Source organism: Zalophus californianus, chromosome 2 (genome assembly GCF_009762305.2).
Source record: "Zalophus californianus isolate mZalCal1 chromosome 2, mZalCal1.pri.v2, whole genome shotgun sequence".
Classification (NCBI taxonomy): Eukaryota; Metazoa; Chordata; class Mammalia; order Carnivora; family Otariidae; genus Zalophus; species Zalophus californianus.
Window position 1 is genome coordinate 157,997,109 of NC_045596.1, and position 18,895 is coordinate 158,016,003.

Sequence of the window (18,895 nt, forward strand, 5' to 3'; positions counted from 1 at the left end):
TGATAGGACGCATACAGGGGAAAATATTGTCATGGAATGAAGCTAAATTAGTATATCGTGCCCGGTGATGCTATCTTGGGCTATGTAGAAATTTACACTTCCACCATCTACAAAAAAATACCTGGGGAGGGGGCATCTGGGTGGCTTATTTGGTTAAGCGTCTGCCTTCAGCTCAGGTCATGATCCCCGGGGTCCTGGGATCGAACCCCACGTCAGGCTCCCTGCTCAGCAGGGAAGTCTACTTCTCCTTCTCCCTCTGCCCCTGCTCGTGTGCTCTCGCTCGCTCGCTCGCTCACTCACTCTCTCCCTCAAATAAATAAAACCTTAAAAAAAAATTCCTAGTGAGAATCTGTCAAGAGTAAGATCATTGGCGGTGAGCTAAAGCTACTTAAGAAAACAGCTCTTTGGGGGAAGTTAGTTCCCTTGGCATCCAGGGAGCTGATTTCAAATGTTCCTTCTCAAAGAGTAAAGCAGGGCGGAGAGTTGTCTGCTTTGCAAGTCCTCGTGGTCCCTTCTGCTGCACGCTGTCCTGCTTCCCCTCCCCTTAGCTGGGGTGGTTTCTCTCATTGCAGATGGAATAATGGCCCTGCTTCTTTTCACCATCTCTGTCCCTTCAGCAGCTTTGCCACAGAATGTTCCAAAGAAGAGGCCCCGCTGCAAATGTGGAGGGTCTTTTCCGTTGCTAGTACTTAGTAAGAAAAACATTGGTTTGTTGTCCAAGCAGCAATTGATTAGGGACCATATGTTTTTCAGGAGCTTGATGGCTGGGAGGCGAGGCCAAATTGAGAAACCGGTTGGAAACCCTCAGCCCAGATGTTTTCACTCAGCTTGTTGTTCCCCACAGTGCGTCTGAGGCGCTCTGGTTCGAGCCCTGACCAGCCATCCGTCACAGCAGACCCATCTCAGTAGGGCCCCAGAGTCAGGGACTAGCCCCACGTCCTCCCTGACCTCGAAGAACCTCAGATTCTCCTTGGTTTTCTCGTCTCTACAATGGGAGTGTTTGTATCTGCGTTTTCCTTGCATCGCAGAAACAGCGGGATTCCCTGTTTTTCTGATGAGCTGGAAGGAGGAAGGGAAAGGGGCTTGAACATGTACTAGGTACATACATTATCTCATCGAATCTCCATGGTGACCTGTTTGTTGGGGATCCTTGTTTTCACCTTAGAAATGGGAAACAGGCTTGGTTAAGTAGCTGGCCAAGTTACGTGGTGCCCAGGCCCAGAGAGTCTGAGCCCTGGTTATCTGGCTCCATTATCCTGTCAAGTCCTGCCTAGAGCCGTGAGCAAAAGGAGACGTTAGATTTTGTTTCCTTTCATTTTGCAGGGGTACTTACAAAAATAGTTTGAAAGCCCTTTGGCACTTTTTTTTTTTAGTATTTTATTTATTTTTTTTGAGAAAGAGAACAAGCATGAGCCTGGGGGAGGGGCAGAGGGAGGGAGAGAAGCAGGCTCTCCACCGAGCAGGGAGCCCGATGTGGGGCTCGATCCCAGGGTCCTGGGATCATGACCTGAGCCGAAGGCAGATGCTTAACTGAGCTGCCCAGGCGCCCCACCCTTTAGCACTTTAAAAAAAATGATTTTTAATTGTGGTGAAATACACATAACATAAACTATGCCATCTTCACCATTTTTCAATGTGCTATTAGTAGTACAACCAATCTCCAGACCACATTTTATCTTGCAGAACTGAAACTCAATCCGCATTAAACAACCTCTCCTCATGCTCCCCCTCCCAGCCCCTGACAACCTCCATTCGACTTTCTATCTTTATGAACTTGACTACTCCAAGTACCTCATCTAAGCAGAATTATACAGTTTTTGTCATTTTGTGACTGGCTTATTTCACTGAGCACAATGTCCTGAAGGTTCACTCATGTTGAGCCTGTGTTAGAAAATTTCCTTCCTTTTTAAGACTGAGTAATAGTCTCAGGGTATGTGTATACCACAGTTTGTCAATGGACACTTGGGTTGCTTCCAACTTTTGGCTATTGTGAAGAAATGCTATAATGCACGTGGGTGTGCAAATATCTCTTTGACACCCTGCTTTCAGTTCTTCTGGGTATATACCCAGAAGTGGGGATTGCTGGATTGTATGGTAACCCCATTTTTATTATATTTTATTATTTATTTATTTATTTGAGAGAGAGAATGAGATAGAGCATGAGGGGGGGAGGGTCAGAGGGAGAAGCAGACTCCCCACTGAGCAGGGAGCCCGATGTAGGACTCGATCCCAGGACTCCAGGATCATGACCTGAGCTGAAGGCAGTCACTTAACCAACTGAGCCACTCAGGCATCCCACCCCATTTTTATTTTTTAAATATTTATTTATTGAAGTATAGTTGACACACGTTAAATTAGTTTCAGGTGTACAACATTGTGATTCGAAAAGCCTGTACGTTATGCCGTGCTCACCACGAGTGTGGCTACCATCTGTCACCACACAACGCTATTACAATACCATCAACTCTGTTCCCTGTGCTGGACCTTTTATGCCTGTTACTTCTTCACTCCATTACTGGAAGCCTGTGTCTCCCATTTTTCATTTCTTGAGGAACCGCCATACTGTTTTCCATAGTGGCTGCACTATTTTACATTCCTGCCGACCATTAGTGCGCAAGGGCTCCAGTTTCTTTCAATTTTGTCAACACTTGTTATTTTCTGCCCTTTCAACAGTAGCCATTCTAATGGGTGTGAGGTGGCATCTCATTGTGACAAACCCTCTAGCACTTAGCACGCTGAATTTTCTACTGAGTGCAAATCAGGTGGAGACACAGGAGGCGAGCAGAATTGCACAGGGCCTCCCAGCCCTGCCTTCACCTGACTTCTGGAACATGAGGGGGCGACTCTGCGGGTTAGCATAGCAGGGCCATCTCTGAATCAGTGGCTGGGAAACATCAGGAAGAGAGAAGAGCACTGAATGGACCAGGCTCTGGGCCCCAGGGGTGGCCTTGCAGGATGAGCTGCCCTCTGAGCCAGAGCTGTGTGTCTGGGAAGTGGGAATGACTATCCCTGAGGTGTGGGGAGGTCAGGGGAGGTGATACATATGAAAAATGCCTTAAAAACTCCAAACCCTGGGTTGCAGAATAGCTTACATTTTCCCTGAGGGGTCAGAGTTCAGCCTCTGCCGCAGATGGAAGGTGAGTCTGGCCTGCAGCAATGTCAGTCTAACTAAAATTGCCATCGTCATCATTGTTACCTTGTTTGAGTAATGATTGGCCAACTACAAACAGGCACGTGCCATGTATTATCTCTAATCTGTACACAGCCCTGCAGTTGAGGTGTCTGACATGAAAGAGGGGCTTTGACCAAGGTCATATGGCTAAGTGGCTCTGTCAGAATGAAACCCAGCTTAGTATCCAAAATCTCTGCCTGTTCTACTAACCACGTGACATCTGGGCTCAAATCTGGTTTCTGTCCAAACCACATTCAATCTAGCACATCCCCAAATCATGTCAGCTGCCTACTCTGGAAAGGGAACCCAGATGCCCTAGAGTGATATCCAGTATCTCGAACATACTAAAAATCAATTGATGACCACAATAACTGCCAAAATTAGAGAAGTCTCTCTCTATAGATGACATTGGCATGCCCAAAGACTCAAGCCAACTTTGACGCAGCGCTTGGTCTCTCTCTTCTCTGCTTCCTTCAGGGCCCATCTGGTTGGACAATATCTACTGCACGGGCAAGGAGGCCACCCTCGCGGCCTGCTCCTCCAATGGCTGGGGCGTCACCGACTGCAAGCACACCGAAGACGTGGGTGTGGTGTGCAGTGACAAAAGGATTCCTGGTTTCAAATTCGACAATTCGTTGGTCAACCACATAGAGGCAAGTCCTGTGCTCTTGATGACTCCCACAATGAATATTTTCCTTCTTCCATGTAACTCAGTTCTCACCTACTGATTCCAAGAAGAGTGTGTGAATGCTAACAAGGGGACCCAAGTCAACCTGATTTGGGGCAGGGGGGCTGAGGGGAGGATTTCTGGAGAAGGGGAGACCACCAGTGGGGAAAGGGCATTCATTCCAGACACAAAGAATGGCTTGGGTGAAGGCATAGAGGCCCCGAGGCATGAACGGGGTAAGTAGATCAGTACTGCCCAAGACTACAAGGTGAATGTGGGAGTAATGTGAAAGGAAGCTACAGAGGGTGGGCACCAAAGCCCCTCTGTGCTCTGCCCAGGAGCTTGTGGTTTGGGCTGGAAAGATGTACTAGTTATCAATTGCCGTGTAACAAATTACCCCCCAAATTTCGCAGCTTCAAACAATAGCCTTTATGATGTCACTTAGTTTCTGAGGGTGGGGAGTCCAGGAGTGACTTAGCTGGTTGACTATGATCACATTCTTTCATGAGGTCACCTGGGGCTGGGGGCCCTGTCCCAAGCTGACTCATGCGGCTGTTGGTCAGCTTTAGTTCCTGGCCGTCATCTGGAGCCCTCTGGTCCTCTGCACACAAGCTCTCTATAGCCTGCCTGAGTGTCCTTAAGACATGGTTGTCCTTCTCCAGAGTGAGTGACTCAAGAGAGAGAAAGGGAGCAAAACATGGAGGCCACAGCCTTTCATAACCCAATCTTGGAAGCGATAGACCATCGTTTCTGCTATATTCTGTTGGTCACATAGACCAACCATATACAGTGTGGGAGGAGATTACCCAAGGGTGTGAATGCAGAAGGTGGGGACCATTGGGGGCCATCTCGGAGGCTGGCTATCAAAGGACCATTGTTTCCAAATCTAGCTGGGGATCAGAATCACTTTTAAAAAACGCACATACTAGGGCCTCACCCCAGACCTCCTGAATCAGAATTACCCCCAGGGGACCAGACTAGTTTTGAAAGTGCTCTCAGATGATTCTCATGTTGCCAGCCTGACCCAAGTCAGCATTTGGAAATGGCCAGAGGGCTTGTGACCCTTCTACATTTATGGCTACATTTCAGAGTTAGCTTTTCAATAAGTTCTCCACCCAAACAACAAAACGAACAAACATTTATGACACCGCTTTTACATACAAGATATGTGGGGCTTAGGGCAGGTGGAGTAGGCAGCCTCCTCAAGGACACGTTGGATGTCACCCCCAAGGCGCTGTGAGATCTGCCATGAAGCCAAGCCAAAAGCCTTCACTGTGCTTTAGCCCCCAGCTGACCTCAGAACCAGTGCTGAAGAAAGGCAACTTGAAATTGCCCTATTTGGGCTCCAGAGGAAGTTCTCCCCAGACTGTGGTCTTTACATTTTCCTCTCATGACTCACACTGTCCCACTCTTTTCTCATATGTTCCTAGAGCACACTGAGTATGCTGGGAACTTGTCCAAGCCTGCATTATAGCAGGGAAAAGGATTTCCAGCTTTCTCTCAGCTGGCGGGATCAGACTGCTTCTAGCTGATAATCTTCAAATGCTGCTATTTTATCTGGGAGAAGTAGAAGAGATTGTCAAAGAGCTAATGTGCATTAGTTTTCCAGTTATCGATGACAGCTTCGCTTTACAGTAAAGTCTGTGATTTGGAGGATGGGCTTGTCCTGCCCAGTTTCACACGTTCCATCTCTGCTCCTTATGACCTCATACGGGATCATTAGCACCCACTTTCTAACGAGATTGGAAGCTCCTGGGGGGTAGGGGTTTATCTAATTCACCATTGTATCCAGTAGAAATAGTGCTAGGTACCTGATAGGAACAGTGTCTCCAACCCCTAAATTTTCTTCTCAGGAATGCATACCACAGATCATCATCCCCATAGGTGAAGAATCCCCCAGGATCAAATATCAAATTAAACAGTGATAAGAAGCACATAGAAGCAAATCATTCCTTTACAGCATCGCCCTGCTTAGTAGAAAAATGAGCTTATTTGTAACATCTTTAATGGGCCTCTGTTCAGCCTAGAACCTCAGGATAATACAGTTGGATTGTCAAGTGAAGATCCAGGCTTCCGGGCATAAGAAAGTCATTGGTGGTTTGAATAAAAAGAAGGTGGACCACTGTGTCAGTGGGTTTTTGGGGATGGGAGAATGAAAAGACTTCATCTACCATTAGAAAAAATGATTCTGGAAAAAGAGCGTGGCACTTTAGCAAGAAAGTGTTTATTGAATCTGGCTCCTAGAAAAAGCAGACCCTTGATTGGGTAGAATAGGCAGAGAAATGACCCCCCCAAAATATAGTAAGAAGTGCGTTTTTATTCTGGAAGTGCTAAGAGTCCACCATAAAAGCTTAGTACCTGTCTTTATTCTGGACATTTGTTGGGTGCCTGCTGTACACACAGCATGGTCTGGGACACCATTAGGGAAAGAAAACATGGCCGTTATAACCTGAGAAGACAAGATGCATGCCTTTGGAAAGCTAGAGGATCATTCCAAGGCAAGGAGCTTAGACCCTAAATGAATTTACGGTAACCCAGCAAGGACTACTGGGGTGGTGGGGGGGCGAGGGGTTTGAAGGGTGGGGTGACTCCCACCACCTTCCACACTTTGCAGCTTCCTAGAGGGCCTCCCTCTTGCTGTCATATAGTCAGAGTGGTTACCATGAGCCACAGTGGGAGCGTTCCTGTCCAGCCACAGACACAGGAAACTTTGAACTGATGAGCGGTCCGCTGGAACCTCTTCCCTTTGCTGTCAGCTGAATGTAGGTCATGAAAGGGCCTACATCTCAGGATGTCTGAGGAGAAACTTTGAGAGTTGCCACTCCATCTAGGACTTTGTGGCTAAAGCTCATGCTTACTGTCAGAGCTGGCCTGATGGGTAGGGAGCCGCCCAGACCACCTACAGGGGATATTTGTGGGATGTGGAGAAGTTTCTCCGAAATACTTCATGTAATAGCCTGTGTCAATAGCTGAAGTCATGCAGTCGTTCCTCTTGGCTACAGAAATGTCCTCTATTAGACGTTTGTGGATGAGAGGAAGAGATGTAGACTGGTGGACATGCAGTTAGGTGGGGCCACGGTGCGATGACTAATGGTCCCTGGGAAGACTGCAGGTTAATCCGCGAACACAGCAGATGGTCTCAAACCGTAGTTCCTGGGGCCCAGCTCCTGCCTCTCCAACAGCAGACGTTCACATGGAGATTAAAATGGGCCCTGATAAAAGTTGTAGGGGGCACAAAACTAGAAGGGATTGCTGGACTAGAACATTATTGAACAAGATTCAGAAAAACCTCAGTAAGTTGAGATAATAGGCCCAAACCATAATATATTAGGGATGAATAGAAGGTCCTATATCAAGGTTCATGGAAAAAAAAAAAATCAGCCATAGAGTGAAAGCCAGGGAGAGTGAATGAAAAGCACTGATTATATCTTTAAAACCCCTGAAGGGGATTGGTTGACTAAAAACTTTGTATAAGCCAAAGCTGTGATGTGGTGGTAAAAAAAAAAAAAGCAAAAACAAAAAAACCCCAAAACATGAATGTGCACTGATGCACTGATGGAAGAATTCTTCCCCTAAACTCTTTGTTTTTTAGATCAAGAACTGAGCGCAGGGTTCAGATCTGGGGCCATCTCTTAGCTAGGGCACCCAGAGAATGGACCAGCAGGATGGAGACAGGTCTGGAAACCATATCCTATGAGGAAATGAAGATATGGGGACAAGAAGAGAGGAGGGGAGCCATGTGGGTTCTCTAAATATCTGCAGTGTTACCATGGAGAAGATGTGTGATTTATTCTAACCCAGAACCAGGATGGGTAAAAAGGTAATGGGATGGAGATTTTGGGACGGAGATTTCAGCTCCTTGTGGAAACTCTGTAACACTTAGGTCCGCCCCACAGTGCGAGTAGCACAGTGTTCACAGCAAGCTCCCGTCACAAGAGTCATTCAAGCAGGAACGGGATGACCTCCTGCCAGGAATGTGCAGCCAGATTCCTACCCTGGGGAGGAAGCAGGATGAGGTGATTGCCAAGTTCTAAGATCCCTCGTTACTCTGCATTTACGAAAATACCCCCAGCCCACGCAGGGGGTGCCCATAGCTGGCTGTTGGCAGTGCACACCATTGTGTGAATCGGCATCTGTCTCTCTCATACAGGCACATGCACACGCACACACGCACACACACGCACGCACGCACGCACGCACACGGGAGGGATGCCTGCTGGTGCGTGTGCTGTGTCCTCTGGCTCTCTCCCTGCCTCTTCTCTGGTCCCGCCCAACCTTAGCCTTGAAAGCAGGAGCAGACTTTTTGCCCTTATTCTTCCACATCCAAGTGTGAGCACTAAGACCCTCCCTCGACTTCCCCAATTTGGGGTCCATAAATTCAAAAGTGGCCAAGAGTGGAGTGTGATCAAAATGAGATGTCAGTTAATGCTTTCTCTGTGGCTTATAACCCCAGGTGCAATGAGTGGCCTAATGAATGTGACGAGGACACCTCCCCCACCCTCCCAGCCCATCTCTTCCCACCCTACTCTGAAGAGTACGGCCAGGATCTCTAAAATCCATCCTCATTGACTCCTGGAGATTGGGGGCAGATCACAGACCATTCGAGGTGACCCTCATAGGCTTGTGCCTTCTCCGGAGCACACTGGAATTCCCCAAGCAGAGAGTGGAAGAAAACTGAGCATCGGTCTAGACCAAGTTCATCCCACTTTGGAATGCCAGAGGCATGAATCACTAAGCCCTGGGGCCTGGCTGATGAATTTCACTCAATGAGCTAACTGTGCTTCCAGTGGACTCCTCCATCTGCTTGGGGCATCCCCGGGGGCTCTTTGACACGTCATGAATTCCGTTCTAAAGAAGGGAAGCAGCATGTCTCCTTCATGTGAATGGCCCCACCAAGGGAGAGTTCACAGGTTTGGACCCTGAGCTGCCTGTTGGCCAGCAGCCAGAACACTGGGCATGTCTATTCTCTTCATTAAGATGAGCTGGTTGAATTCTGTCCCTTCCAGCTAGGACAGTCTGGAAGCCAGAGTGGCAATGGTTTCTCCATCAAAATGACACAGCATGCACTCGTCATTTACAAGGGAGTTTTAAATGTTCTGGAGAGGAAAAAACTCAGATGCTTTCTGTCAAAGTGCTTAGCAGACTATAAAGTGCTGCAGTAGGTTAGCCCTACCAATCTACCAAGCTTGGTTCACGGCATCCACAAAATTCACCAGGAAGAGTCTCGGTTCTCTGGTTTTCTGGCACAGACTGTATAGTTACATCTTGCTCTGGAGCCTCTCTTAAACCCCAGAGTTGAAGGCAGGACCCCTGAGTTCTATCTGGCGGAGACTGAGATTTTCAGCTGTGTGTCCAGAGTGCCTAACCCTTCCTGGGTCTCTGGACTGTCAAATAGCATTCTCATAAGGCAAATGAGTCGGAGGCCAATCCTCAAAACCTTCTCAAAAAAGAGGCAAGCAGGACCATAGCATGCAATGCAAAATACTGTTGCTTCCAAGGAAACGGATCTTTTTTAAACCTAGGAAACAGAGGCCCCACTAAACCTCCCAGGATTTCAGAGGCTCTTAACTTGAGAGGCTTTGCTTCCTGTCTGTGGCAGTGGACAAGTTGGAAAAAGCATTAGATAAGAAGAGATTACAAATCCAGATGCCCTCCTGAGTAGACCTCTCCACACTGGCTGTTTTGCACATTGCTAAGTCATGTGCTCATAGAAGGGCTCAAGGCTGGAGCCATGTGTTGTGAGATCAGGGAACATACAGATCTTTTCCTTTTCTTCACCCGCTCACACCACCTTCTTCCATACTTGTTTTTTAAAGGCTTTTTTGGCAAAGGCAGTTAGGTTACCAGAAATGATCGGAAACCGCCAGGCTGTGAGATTCAGTTGGGGCCCATCCCTCAAGTGGCCCCCAATCCTCAGTTTCTCCTTGTGACAGGAGGCAGCCCTGAGGTCTGGAGAGACCACCAGAGGGACAATGAGGCCAGAATCTGGGACCCCTACCCTCCACGCTCTCACGTCCTTCTGGAAGGGCACGGAGACTTGAAAAAGCGCTTTCTTCTCTTAACCACAGGAGCTGAGGCTGGTGTGAATTCTTAAAATTCCAGGAGTCCAGGTTTGTATTAGTCACCCACAGCTTCCAGGATGCTTCAAGTTTTCCCTCTCAGCAGCAGCCTTATCTCACCAGCATCTGGGACCTCTAGGAAGGTCTGAGAACTTTCCAGCCGAAAGTGTCCCCCTGCCCCTGCCTCCCCCCCCAGCAGAGAGTGGGTGCAACAGGTTGCACTGGGTGGTTTAGGAAAGAAAGGGGGTCTGTTCTCATCTCTGCAATTTCAAAGGTGGGAGTTCCTCCAAGCCTAAATACAGTCCTGTTTCCCCTGATGTCTGCAGGATAGCTGGATGGCCTCCCTCTGTGGCAGGAGGAGAAATGGTAGCAAGTGGGCAATTTGTGCAGGGTGCTCCAGCAAGGGAGTGAAGAGCTGTGTGGAAGCTTGCTGACCCGTTGAATAGGACCATCAGCTATAGCTGCACTGGGTTCGTCTCATAGCTCACAGGGAGTTTGGGCAAAAGGATGTACATATAAGATCCTGTCTGGTATTAACATTCCATCAGTCTGTTTCTTGAGTCTCTATGTGGTCAGGGCTTGCCAGCCACCACAAGGAACACAAGAGAAGTAGTTCCAGGGTGACCTATTTTCCCAGCTAAAAAAAGGTCATAGCATCTGAAAAGCAAAAGGGCATTTATGCGGGTAACAGAACAAGATATTTGAAATTAGGCACATCCTGACAAACCTGGGAACCTGATTCCTGGCCAGGGTGTTGTTCACACAACTCTTTGAAAAGTACAAATCTGATTATAATTGTGTGTGAGGTGAAATAAGTAAAAAGCAACATTGTACTCAGCTATTGGATGAAATAAGTAAGTCGCATTATCATTTATCCTAGATGAAATAAATGAATGGACAGCATATGGACTCAAAGTTCGAACGTGTGACTTGGATGGGAAATTTGTGGCAGTTTGGAAAGGGAGAGAAGAGAGAATGTGGAAGATTAAATATGGAAGGGATGCAAGATGGGAGAAGTGAGCAGGAGACTCTCATTACCCTGGCTGGGGGATCCATTCTGTAGGGCGGTCCACTCATGTGGCTAGGGTGGGGCTGCAGTGGACTGGAGCAGTTCGAATGAGTCACTTCAACCAGGCCGGAGGGGTCAGTGCCAAGAATCCACCCCCATCCATCCCCATGAGGCTGTTGCTGAGTTAGCTGGATGTCGGATGTGGTCATGCATTCACATTTTAATCGAGCACAGGATGCGATGCCAGGCACTGGGAATAAAGAGACTGTTGAAGTGGACAGCCTTGCCTTCCTGGAGATTACCATCTAGTAGTGAAGGACAGTTCCACAAATCGTGCCTTTGTTACCATGGTGGTAATTACCCTGAGAAACAGTAGGTACCCCAGCTGGGAGTCTGGCCCGGGACTTGGCTGGTCTGTGGCCTCAGCTCCCCCAGGGGGTCGGAGGGACAGTTTGCAGGAGCAGGTGTCCTGGGTCGGAGGGACAAGGTTGCAGGAGCAGGTGTCCCGCCAGCTTCCTGCAGAGAGCAGGGCTCGCTTGTTCTCCAAAGAAGCAGTCTCTCTTACCCACCCCAGCACCCTCAGGTCGGAAAATGCAATACAGAGCCTTCGATTTTCCAGCAGCCTTGTAAGGCTCTTGGTTTATAGGAGGAGGGCCCCAACAGACGGCTGGGTTTTTCCTCTGGTGGCTCAGAATGACCTCAGCTTTCCAGACCACCCCCACCCAACTGGTGTCTGTCGCATAGAGCCAAGGAGCAGCAATCACGGCAATGCCTTCTCTCTTCCCCTTCATCCATCTGACCCGGTGGAAGTCCCTGAATATTACTTCTTGCTTAGGCTCCTTACTCTCTGAATTCCCGATTTGATCATCAAAAGGAGATAATTACAGGGGCGCCTGGGTGGCTCAGTTGGTTAAGTGTCTGCCTTCGGCTCAGGTCATGATCCCAGTGGTCCTGGGATCGAGCCCCACATAGGGGGGCTCAGCAGGGAGGTTGCTTCTCCCTCTCCCTCTGCCTGCCACTCCCCCTGCTTGTGCTCTCTCTCTCTGTGTCAAATAAAAAAATAAGATCTTAAAAAAAAAAAAAAGGAGGTAACTACCCTGTGGCCCGATTCTTCGATTACAACTTGCCTCATGCTGTTTACAGATGATACCCACTTAGCTAAACCATCTAGACGTGTGCTGAGGGTCAGATCAGCTTTTAAGTCATCTCAGTAACTCCCTTAGCATCAGATGGTGAGAGGCAAGCGGGGGTGTCAATAGCCCAGATGACAAGGGGGCGCACGGAGAGAGCGTAGACCTTCTGCTTGTCCATCCGTAAGTCACACAAGTACTGCTTATGCTGTGAAGAGAAGCAAGTACTGCCTAGTTGTTTATTTTGCATTAAACAAAGAATAAAGGGAGTCTTTATTACAGTTTTGGCTTGGCAGCTCGGTGTTCAGCTAAGGCGAATTCCTGTAATCGGATTTTTAAAAATTATTATTGGTTCATTCCAAAAATATTTGAAGACCCACTCTGTGTCATGTCTGGCACTAGGGGCCATGGTAAGACAGAAATGAATAAGGCACCATCCTGCCCTCAGGAACTCACAATTCTGAGGTGGCAAAAACATACTGGAAAGATAAATAATCAGAGTACAAGGTGGTCAGTCTAAGTCAAGGACTAACTGAGCGACTCAGATGCACGGGGAATAAAGAAATCCAATCTCTGTGTGGACCAGATATTTGGGGAAGGGGGCTTCATGGAGGAGATGGTGCTGTTTCCTGTCATGAGTGACAGCAAGAGACTGTTGTGTTGGGTTGGCCTGGGCGTCCCTGGCCTCACATGGTGCCAGGAGCACTCAGCAGACATGGTTCAAATGCGTGAATGACATTGTCCCCGTAGGGACTGTAGGTCATAGGACTCAGAGAGAAGGAAGAGAGAATTGCAGGGAGGTTCAGTGCTGGGCACTAAGGAGCGATGTCCTGGCAGTGAGAGAGGAAGGTCACTGGCTGGAAAAAGGGAAGGGAGGGCATGGTGTGGATCGGACCAGGGAGCCTAAGGCCTGGGGAGCCAGGGGAAGGTTTGGAGCAAGATGTGACTACATAGTGGGCGAGGTGGTGTGAGAGGAGGACCGGGTCCGCGAGTCCTCCATCCCGGGGAGACGCTCAGCCTGTGTGAAGTGACAGAGTCCCAGCCATTCCGCTCCCACGGTTCCCATCGCCACCTGCCTGGCAGATGGAGATGGGAATGGGGCAGTGACGGAAGGCTAGACGAGGCGTCGCCAGGTGGCCGGGCGGTAGGCGTGAGGAGGGGAGGGTGCAGAACGCAGGTGAGCCTTGTGGTCTGCAAGCTAGAAGGGCAGGAGCCTGACTCAGTGAGCGGGGGAAAGGCTAAGGGTATCTTGGATGTGTTTGGTTTGAGATGCTGAGGAAGGTGCCGAGCTGGTGGTTGGGAAAATGGATCTCAGTCTGGAACGCCAGGTTTTGAAACGGCTGAATAAAGGCAGCTGAGGGCTTAGAGAGCAAGATGCAGGAAGCCATCAGCAGTAGAGGGATGCGGCTTGCTAAGCAAGCGGAGCGTGTGTGGAAGCAGCCGCGCATTCTCGTGGGGATGACTGTGTACTCGTGCATCTCACCACTGCTGTCCTGCCTCCTCGACACCTCCGGGGATGCCCTCTCGGGTGGGAAGGCCTGGCTGATAGTCAAGGACAGCTTCTAAAGCAGAGGGAAGGTAGATAATTGGGCCAAGATGGGGCCCTTACAACCATGCCTCCCGGGATGGGGGGCTTTGCACCCAGTGTCGAGCTTTCAGATGGTGAAGTACTTCTTTATAGCCTTGCTTGCTTGCCTTGCCTCCCGCTGTATCTTTACCTGATGCAATCTTCAACTAGACTTTCAAAATTGGTGATTTTTCCTCATTGGCGACAGCCCCAGACTGTCACATTGTGGAATTTTTGCAAGTCATTCACAGATGCTGCAAATGTGAAATGTCGTGCAGACACAAGACTAGGAGGCCTGCCCTGGTGCTCCTGCACCAGCCTTTCTTTCCACCAGCCCCCTGGCTGAAGCAAGGCAGGTCCCCACCTCCCTGCACCTTGATTTGCCCTTTTGGAAGTGGCTCATCATCACTCTCAGGGCTCGAGCCCTGCCGGGAATGAGATGAGTTCTGAGCAGGACAAGTCTAGAAGGTTCTGTGAATTCCTTGGAGGAAGGCCTTGTTGGAGATCTGGGTGAATTCTTATCTCTGGCAAGAGAGACAGCATTCAGACTTTAATTTTAATTTGAAAATGTGCCAGATGCATTACCAGCTTCTGGGCTGTTGGTCTTAATGTAAAACCAGCAAGTCTAGAGAGCCCTTTGTGAGAAAAGAAAGAAAAATGTGTCTATGTTTCAGTGTTTCACATCTTCTCTTCTCTTTTGGAGTTGAACTTCTGAGGAAAAAAAAAAACGTAAGCCTTGTGGTTATGGAAGAGATTCCACAGCAGTGAAGTAAGGAGGGAAGTTTTGTGTGTCTGTGTGTGTTTTCCTGCACAGAAGTGTCTGAGCGGCCTATGGGAGCTCGTTAGCTAGCAGGGAGCCCTGAATGTGCGCCACGAAGGTTTCCCTGCTGTCCCCTGGCCCAAGTCCAAGAGCAGCTGGGAGGCAGTTCTCCCCTCACGTACACTCTGGTCTGACTCAGGGCTCCTCCCACCGGAGCACAGGATGGACTTCGAACGTGCAGGCCCCAAAGGGACCACCCAGAAGGCCGAGCCCCTGCCCCTGCCCCGTGTGGGTCAACTCAGTACCTCGCCCTGGACAGGGCTGAGTGGGAGGGTGGAGACCAGCGGTCCCCAGGCCGGAGCACAGGCTTGGAGTCCGAACTCAGTCTTCACCCTTGTTTACCTACTTCCTGGCTCTGTGAGCTTGGAGAAGTTGCAAAACCTTGCCAAGTTTTCTCATTTTTCACCTGGAACATGAGTGTACCATTGGCCTGCTTGTGGGTTGTCATGGGAGTTGAGTGAGCCCAGAGCCTGCCGGGTACTGAATCGGTTGGTGAGGGCCCTCGCAGTTTTTGTTATTCAGAGAAAAGACAGAGCCCTGTGGTTGGGGCAGACGGAGGAACCCTTCAAGGTCCACTGAGGGCAGAGACTGTATTTTGTTGAATGAATGAATAAATAAATGACTGAAGTGAATTTGAACCTGACGGAATGAGAAGGGGTTGCTTCCATGGAGGGAGAAAAGAAGACATTCCATTTTGAAGGAGAGACCCTGACCACTTTTCTAAGGCTTTGGAGAGAACAAGTCCCTCTCTGGACCTCTCCTGCGCCGCATAGGTGCACAGACAGACTCACACAGACATACAGAGACACACAGACCCACACAGAGAGGCACGGCATCCTGTGCGCGCGCACGCCCACGCGCGCACAAGTAGTGAGTTGGTGGAAGAGCAAGGGCGAGGACACTTTGCTCCAGTACTTTCTCTTCTCTAAACCTCGTTTCCCACATCCTTGAGACCCCTGGCTGCCCCCCCCCCGCCACTGTCACACTTCTGCAGAAGAGATGCTACCTTGCATCAAGACAAGGGTACGTGGCTCTGCCGTGTCCCCTCTGCCACTGTGGTAGCTGAGGTGCTGAGGGTCACATTTTACATCTCCCCTTAGTGAGCCTGCACTGCTGCCCCATGGGCGGGGGTGGGGGGGGAGGGCAGGATAGGAATTTAATAAAGTTGGCCCAGGCTGCCTGCCCTGGAGAGTAACTTTCCTTCTGGGCATTATGCATTACCCGCTGGAATTCCAGCCCCTCCTCCAGACGTGGGAAGAGGCAGGAGGGGGCTGGGCCACAGGTCACTGCTCCGGAGCTCAGGCCCTTTGTTGGCTTGCCCCTGTCCACGTGTCTTGGTGGCACAGGTCCTGTGGCCTGAATGGAGGCTGTAAAGGATCCAGGATCTAAGCTGGCAAACATAATCCTGCCCCTGGCGCTTTCCTTCCTCTCTGCGTGGAAAGGAACCAGGGCCAAACGCCATCACTCCTGGCCCACATACTTTCCACTGCCTTGCCGGGCTGTGGAAACAGGGCCTGGCTTTGCACCCTGAAGCCGGGGTGAGGAGACATGAATCCCCGGGCACCCAAATAATGGTTCTGTTCAACCTCGTGGTTCATTTGCATCCTGGCTGGACAGGGGCGCAGTCACTCAGGTTGCCAGGACCCTGTGCGCCCCCCCTTACTCCCTGGCCCAGCTCAGAGCTCCTCACACTGCACTCCCTGCCTCTAGGTGGTTCTCGGGAGATAGAGTCAGCCAGTTTTCTTATCTGGACAAGGGGATGGCAATAGCTCCGAACCACCCGATTCTGTTAGTTGAGGATGAAGTAAGAGGACACACATAAAACACTCCTTGTGGGGTTCGCACATGGAGGCTGTTGCTATTCTGTTGCGGTTAACCAGATCTGAGTATAGATTTGGGGCTGGGGACACTGAGGGGGCTGGAGGCACAGGGGGCATCAGTCATGACCAGCTGTGGGCACCTCACTAAGTGATCGGGGCATTATTATATTATTATACAGTCAAGGGACAGGATCACTCTGTTTCAGGAAAGATCTCTGGTGGCTGGCCCTGTAGCAGATGGATGGAAGAGGGTGATGGATGCAGGGGCTCAGGGAGCCTTGCAAGAGCTGCTGGTGGTCTCATAGGGCAGGGGCAGAAAGAGGAGGGGCTGGAACTGCGGAGCTTTGGGAAGGAGCTTCTGTAGTATTTGGGGCAGACTGAGCGCAGCTCTCAACTCCGTGGAGCCCCCCATTCCTCTCGTCCCGCTTGGCCTCTCGAGGCCCTCTGTCCTTCTACCAAATCCCTGGGCCCCTGGGGTAGGCGTGGGGCAGGGACATTGCCACTCGGTGTCAAGAGGTGTAGGGAGGAGAGCCCACAGTGCAGTGTGGCAAGAGGCCGTGCCCCGCCCTTGCCCAGTGTCTTCTGCTTCCCCCTGTCGGGGTCCTGACTCTTCCATCACTGCCTCAGAGTGATGGATGGGGTGGGGGTGGGGGTGGGGTGAGGAGGGGGGCTTTCCTAGGGCCTCAAGTCATTTGGAATCTTTCCTTTCCTTGCCACAGCCCAGCGACTGACCCTGACCATCCCTACCTCCCTGCTGGGCAGCCCTGAGTCCCTCCCCAAAGCTCCTCCCTCCCCTCTTCTCTCCAAGCCCTCCCCCTTCTCTCCTGGGCTTTTCTCACTGAGGAGCACCGACCCCAGGGGATGAGCTAGAATGCAAGATGGCACCACCAGCCTTAAGATGGCCGAGGCTCATCCGCCTGACACTTCAATTTTACTGAAAGCTTAGTGGGGAGACACACACATGCAGGCACACATGTGTGCCCAGACATGCTTTGGAGTAAAATACAAAACCCAAATTGTTTTTAGTATAGAACTTGAAAATTCAAAGAACGCGTACTCTCTTCTGTGCTTATTTTGAGAACCCACGGAGGGAGGTGGCCGCACTCTGCTGTCCGGGCTTTTTGTAGGATGTAGGAGAAGCCGCTGGGGTCCTGGGGCTCTTCTCTGACTGCTCCTGGCCACTCCTACACCCCCCCCCCCCGCCACATACCCCACCACACCCCCACACACACATACCACTCTGCCGGGCCTGAGGGCAGAGGCGGGCTGCAGAGTGCCCGGCCTGCAGCCACCTCTCATGGCCAGACCCGGCAAGTGAGTCCTCTGCTTTTGTGCCTCCGCCTTCCCAGAACCTGAACATCCAGGTGGAGGACATCCGGATCCGAGCCATCCTGTCGGCCTACCGCAAGCGCACCCCTGTGACAGAGGGCTATGTGGAGGTCAAGGACGGCAAGACCTGGAAGCAGATCTGTGACAAGCACTGGACAGCCAAGAATTCCCGAGTGGTCTGCGGCATGTTTGGCTTCCCTGGGGAGAGGACGTACAACACCAAAGTGTACAAGTAAGGGGGCTGCTTACCCCTGGGCTCTCGCCCTGCCTGGTTCAGAGTCAACCCTGGCAGGGACCCCTGCCCCTCAAAGGAGAGTCCTTCCTGCCCCAGGTCATGGCAGGCCCGCCCGTGGCCTTCCAGCAAGACTTCCCTTGAGAAACTCCCGTTCCTGTGGGAGACAGACCCCAAAAGTATGACGAAGGTAGGGTGAGGGAAGGGTGAGGGCAGAGATGAAGTGCAGGGTGCTCCAGCCCAGAAAAATCCCACCTCTCAGTGCAGACAGCGCAGGGACCACAGGGGCCGAACAAGGACAGTACTAGCCAGGCCGGGGGGGCGGGGGCAAGGGCAGCGCCAACTTAAGGAGACATGCCCGCTTTTCCTCAGCAAATGATTATTCAGAGAAATCTGGACCTTTCAGGAGATTGAAAAATGGTTCGATTTGACTCAGTTACACCCATCCCAGTTAAACCTTCCAGTGCTGTTCTGGTTGCCAAAGTTAGCATCTCCAAGGGGGAAACGGGGAGATACCAACGAGACTTAGAGTAACCTGCTCCGAGGGGTGTCCAGTGAAGGGATTCGGCCCCCTGACAGACTGGCCGCTGGAGTACCTTGGTTGGTAGTGGGGTCCTCCTCTCTCCTCTTATTAGTGGTAGCGACAGTCTGTTTCTGAGTGCTTGCTTTGTGTCAGACTCTGCTGCTAGGCATCGAACCCTCCAGCACCAGGAAGCAGGGGACTGCTTCAGAGTCGAAGAAAGAAAGTCAGAGAGAGGCGGTAGAACTAGGATCCGAACACAGGTCTCCAGCTTCAGGGTCTACACTCCCAGAGAGTGTAGACTCACAGCACTGCCTCTCTCCTTTCAAACCAAGGACAGGGAATTTCCAAGTCAGGAGACCTGGGTTCCAAGCCGGGTTCTCCTTCCAGATCCCTGGGGTCAGGGGCAGGCTGCATCCCTCCGTGGGCTTGGCCTGGCTGCCTTTGGTTAGAGCCCCCAGTCTGCCACAGGGGTGAGCGCAGGCAGCAGGGCAGGCTCACAACACCCCGGGGGTGAGCACAATGTCAATTCCTACCCTCCACCGCCCCAGACGTGGCCCAGACCTTCCT

General features: G+C 50.8%; 1 protein-coding gene across 6 annotated transcripts in view; it reads left to right on the plus strand.

The window, feature by feature from the left end:
- Window positions 1–18,895, plus strand: part of LOXL2 (lysyl oxidase like 2) — an 88,782-nt gene that overhangs the window by 31,160 nt on the left and 38,727 nt on the right. For all 6 annotated transcript variants that reach the window (XM_035726206.1, XM_035726207.1, XM_035726208.1 and 3 more), the window contains 2 exons: window positions 3,650–3,825; window positions 17,594–17,805. In XM_035726206.1, coding sequence (XP_035582099.1) covers window positions 3,650–3,825; window positions 17,594–17,805 — 388 coding nt within the window. The remainder of the gene's footprint in view (window positions 1–3,649; window positions 3,826–17,593; window positions 17,806–18,895) is intronic.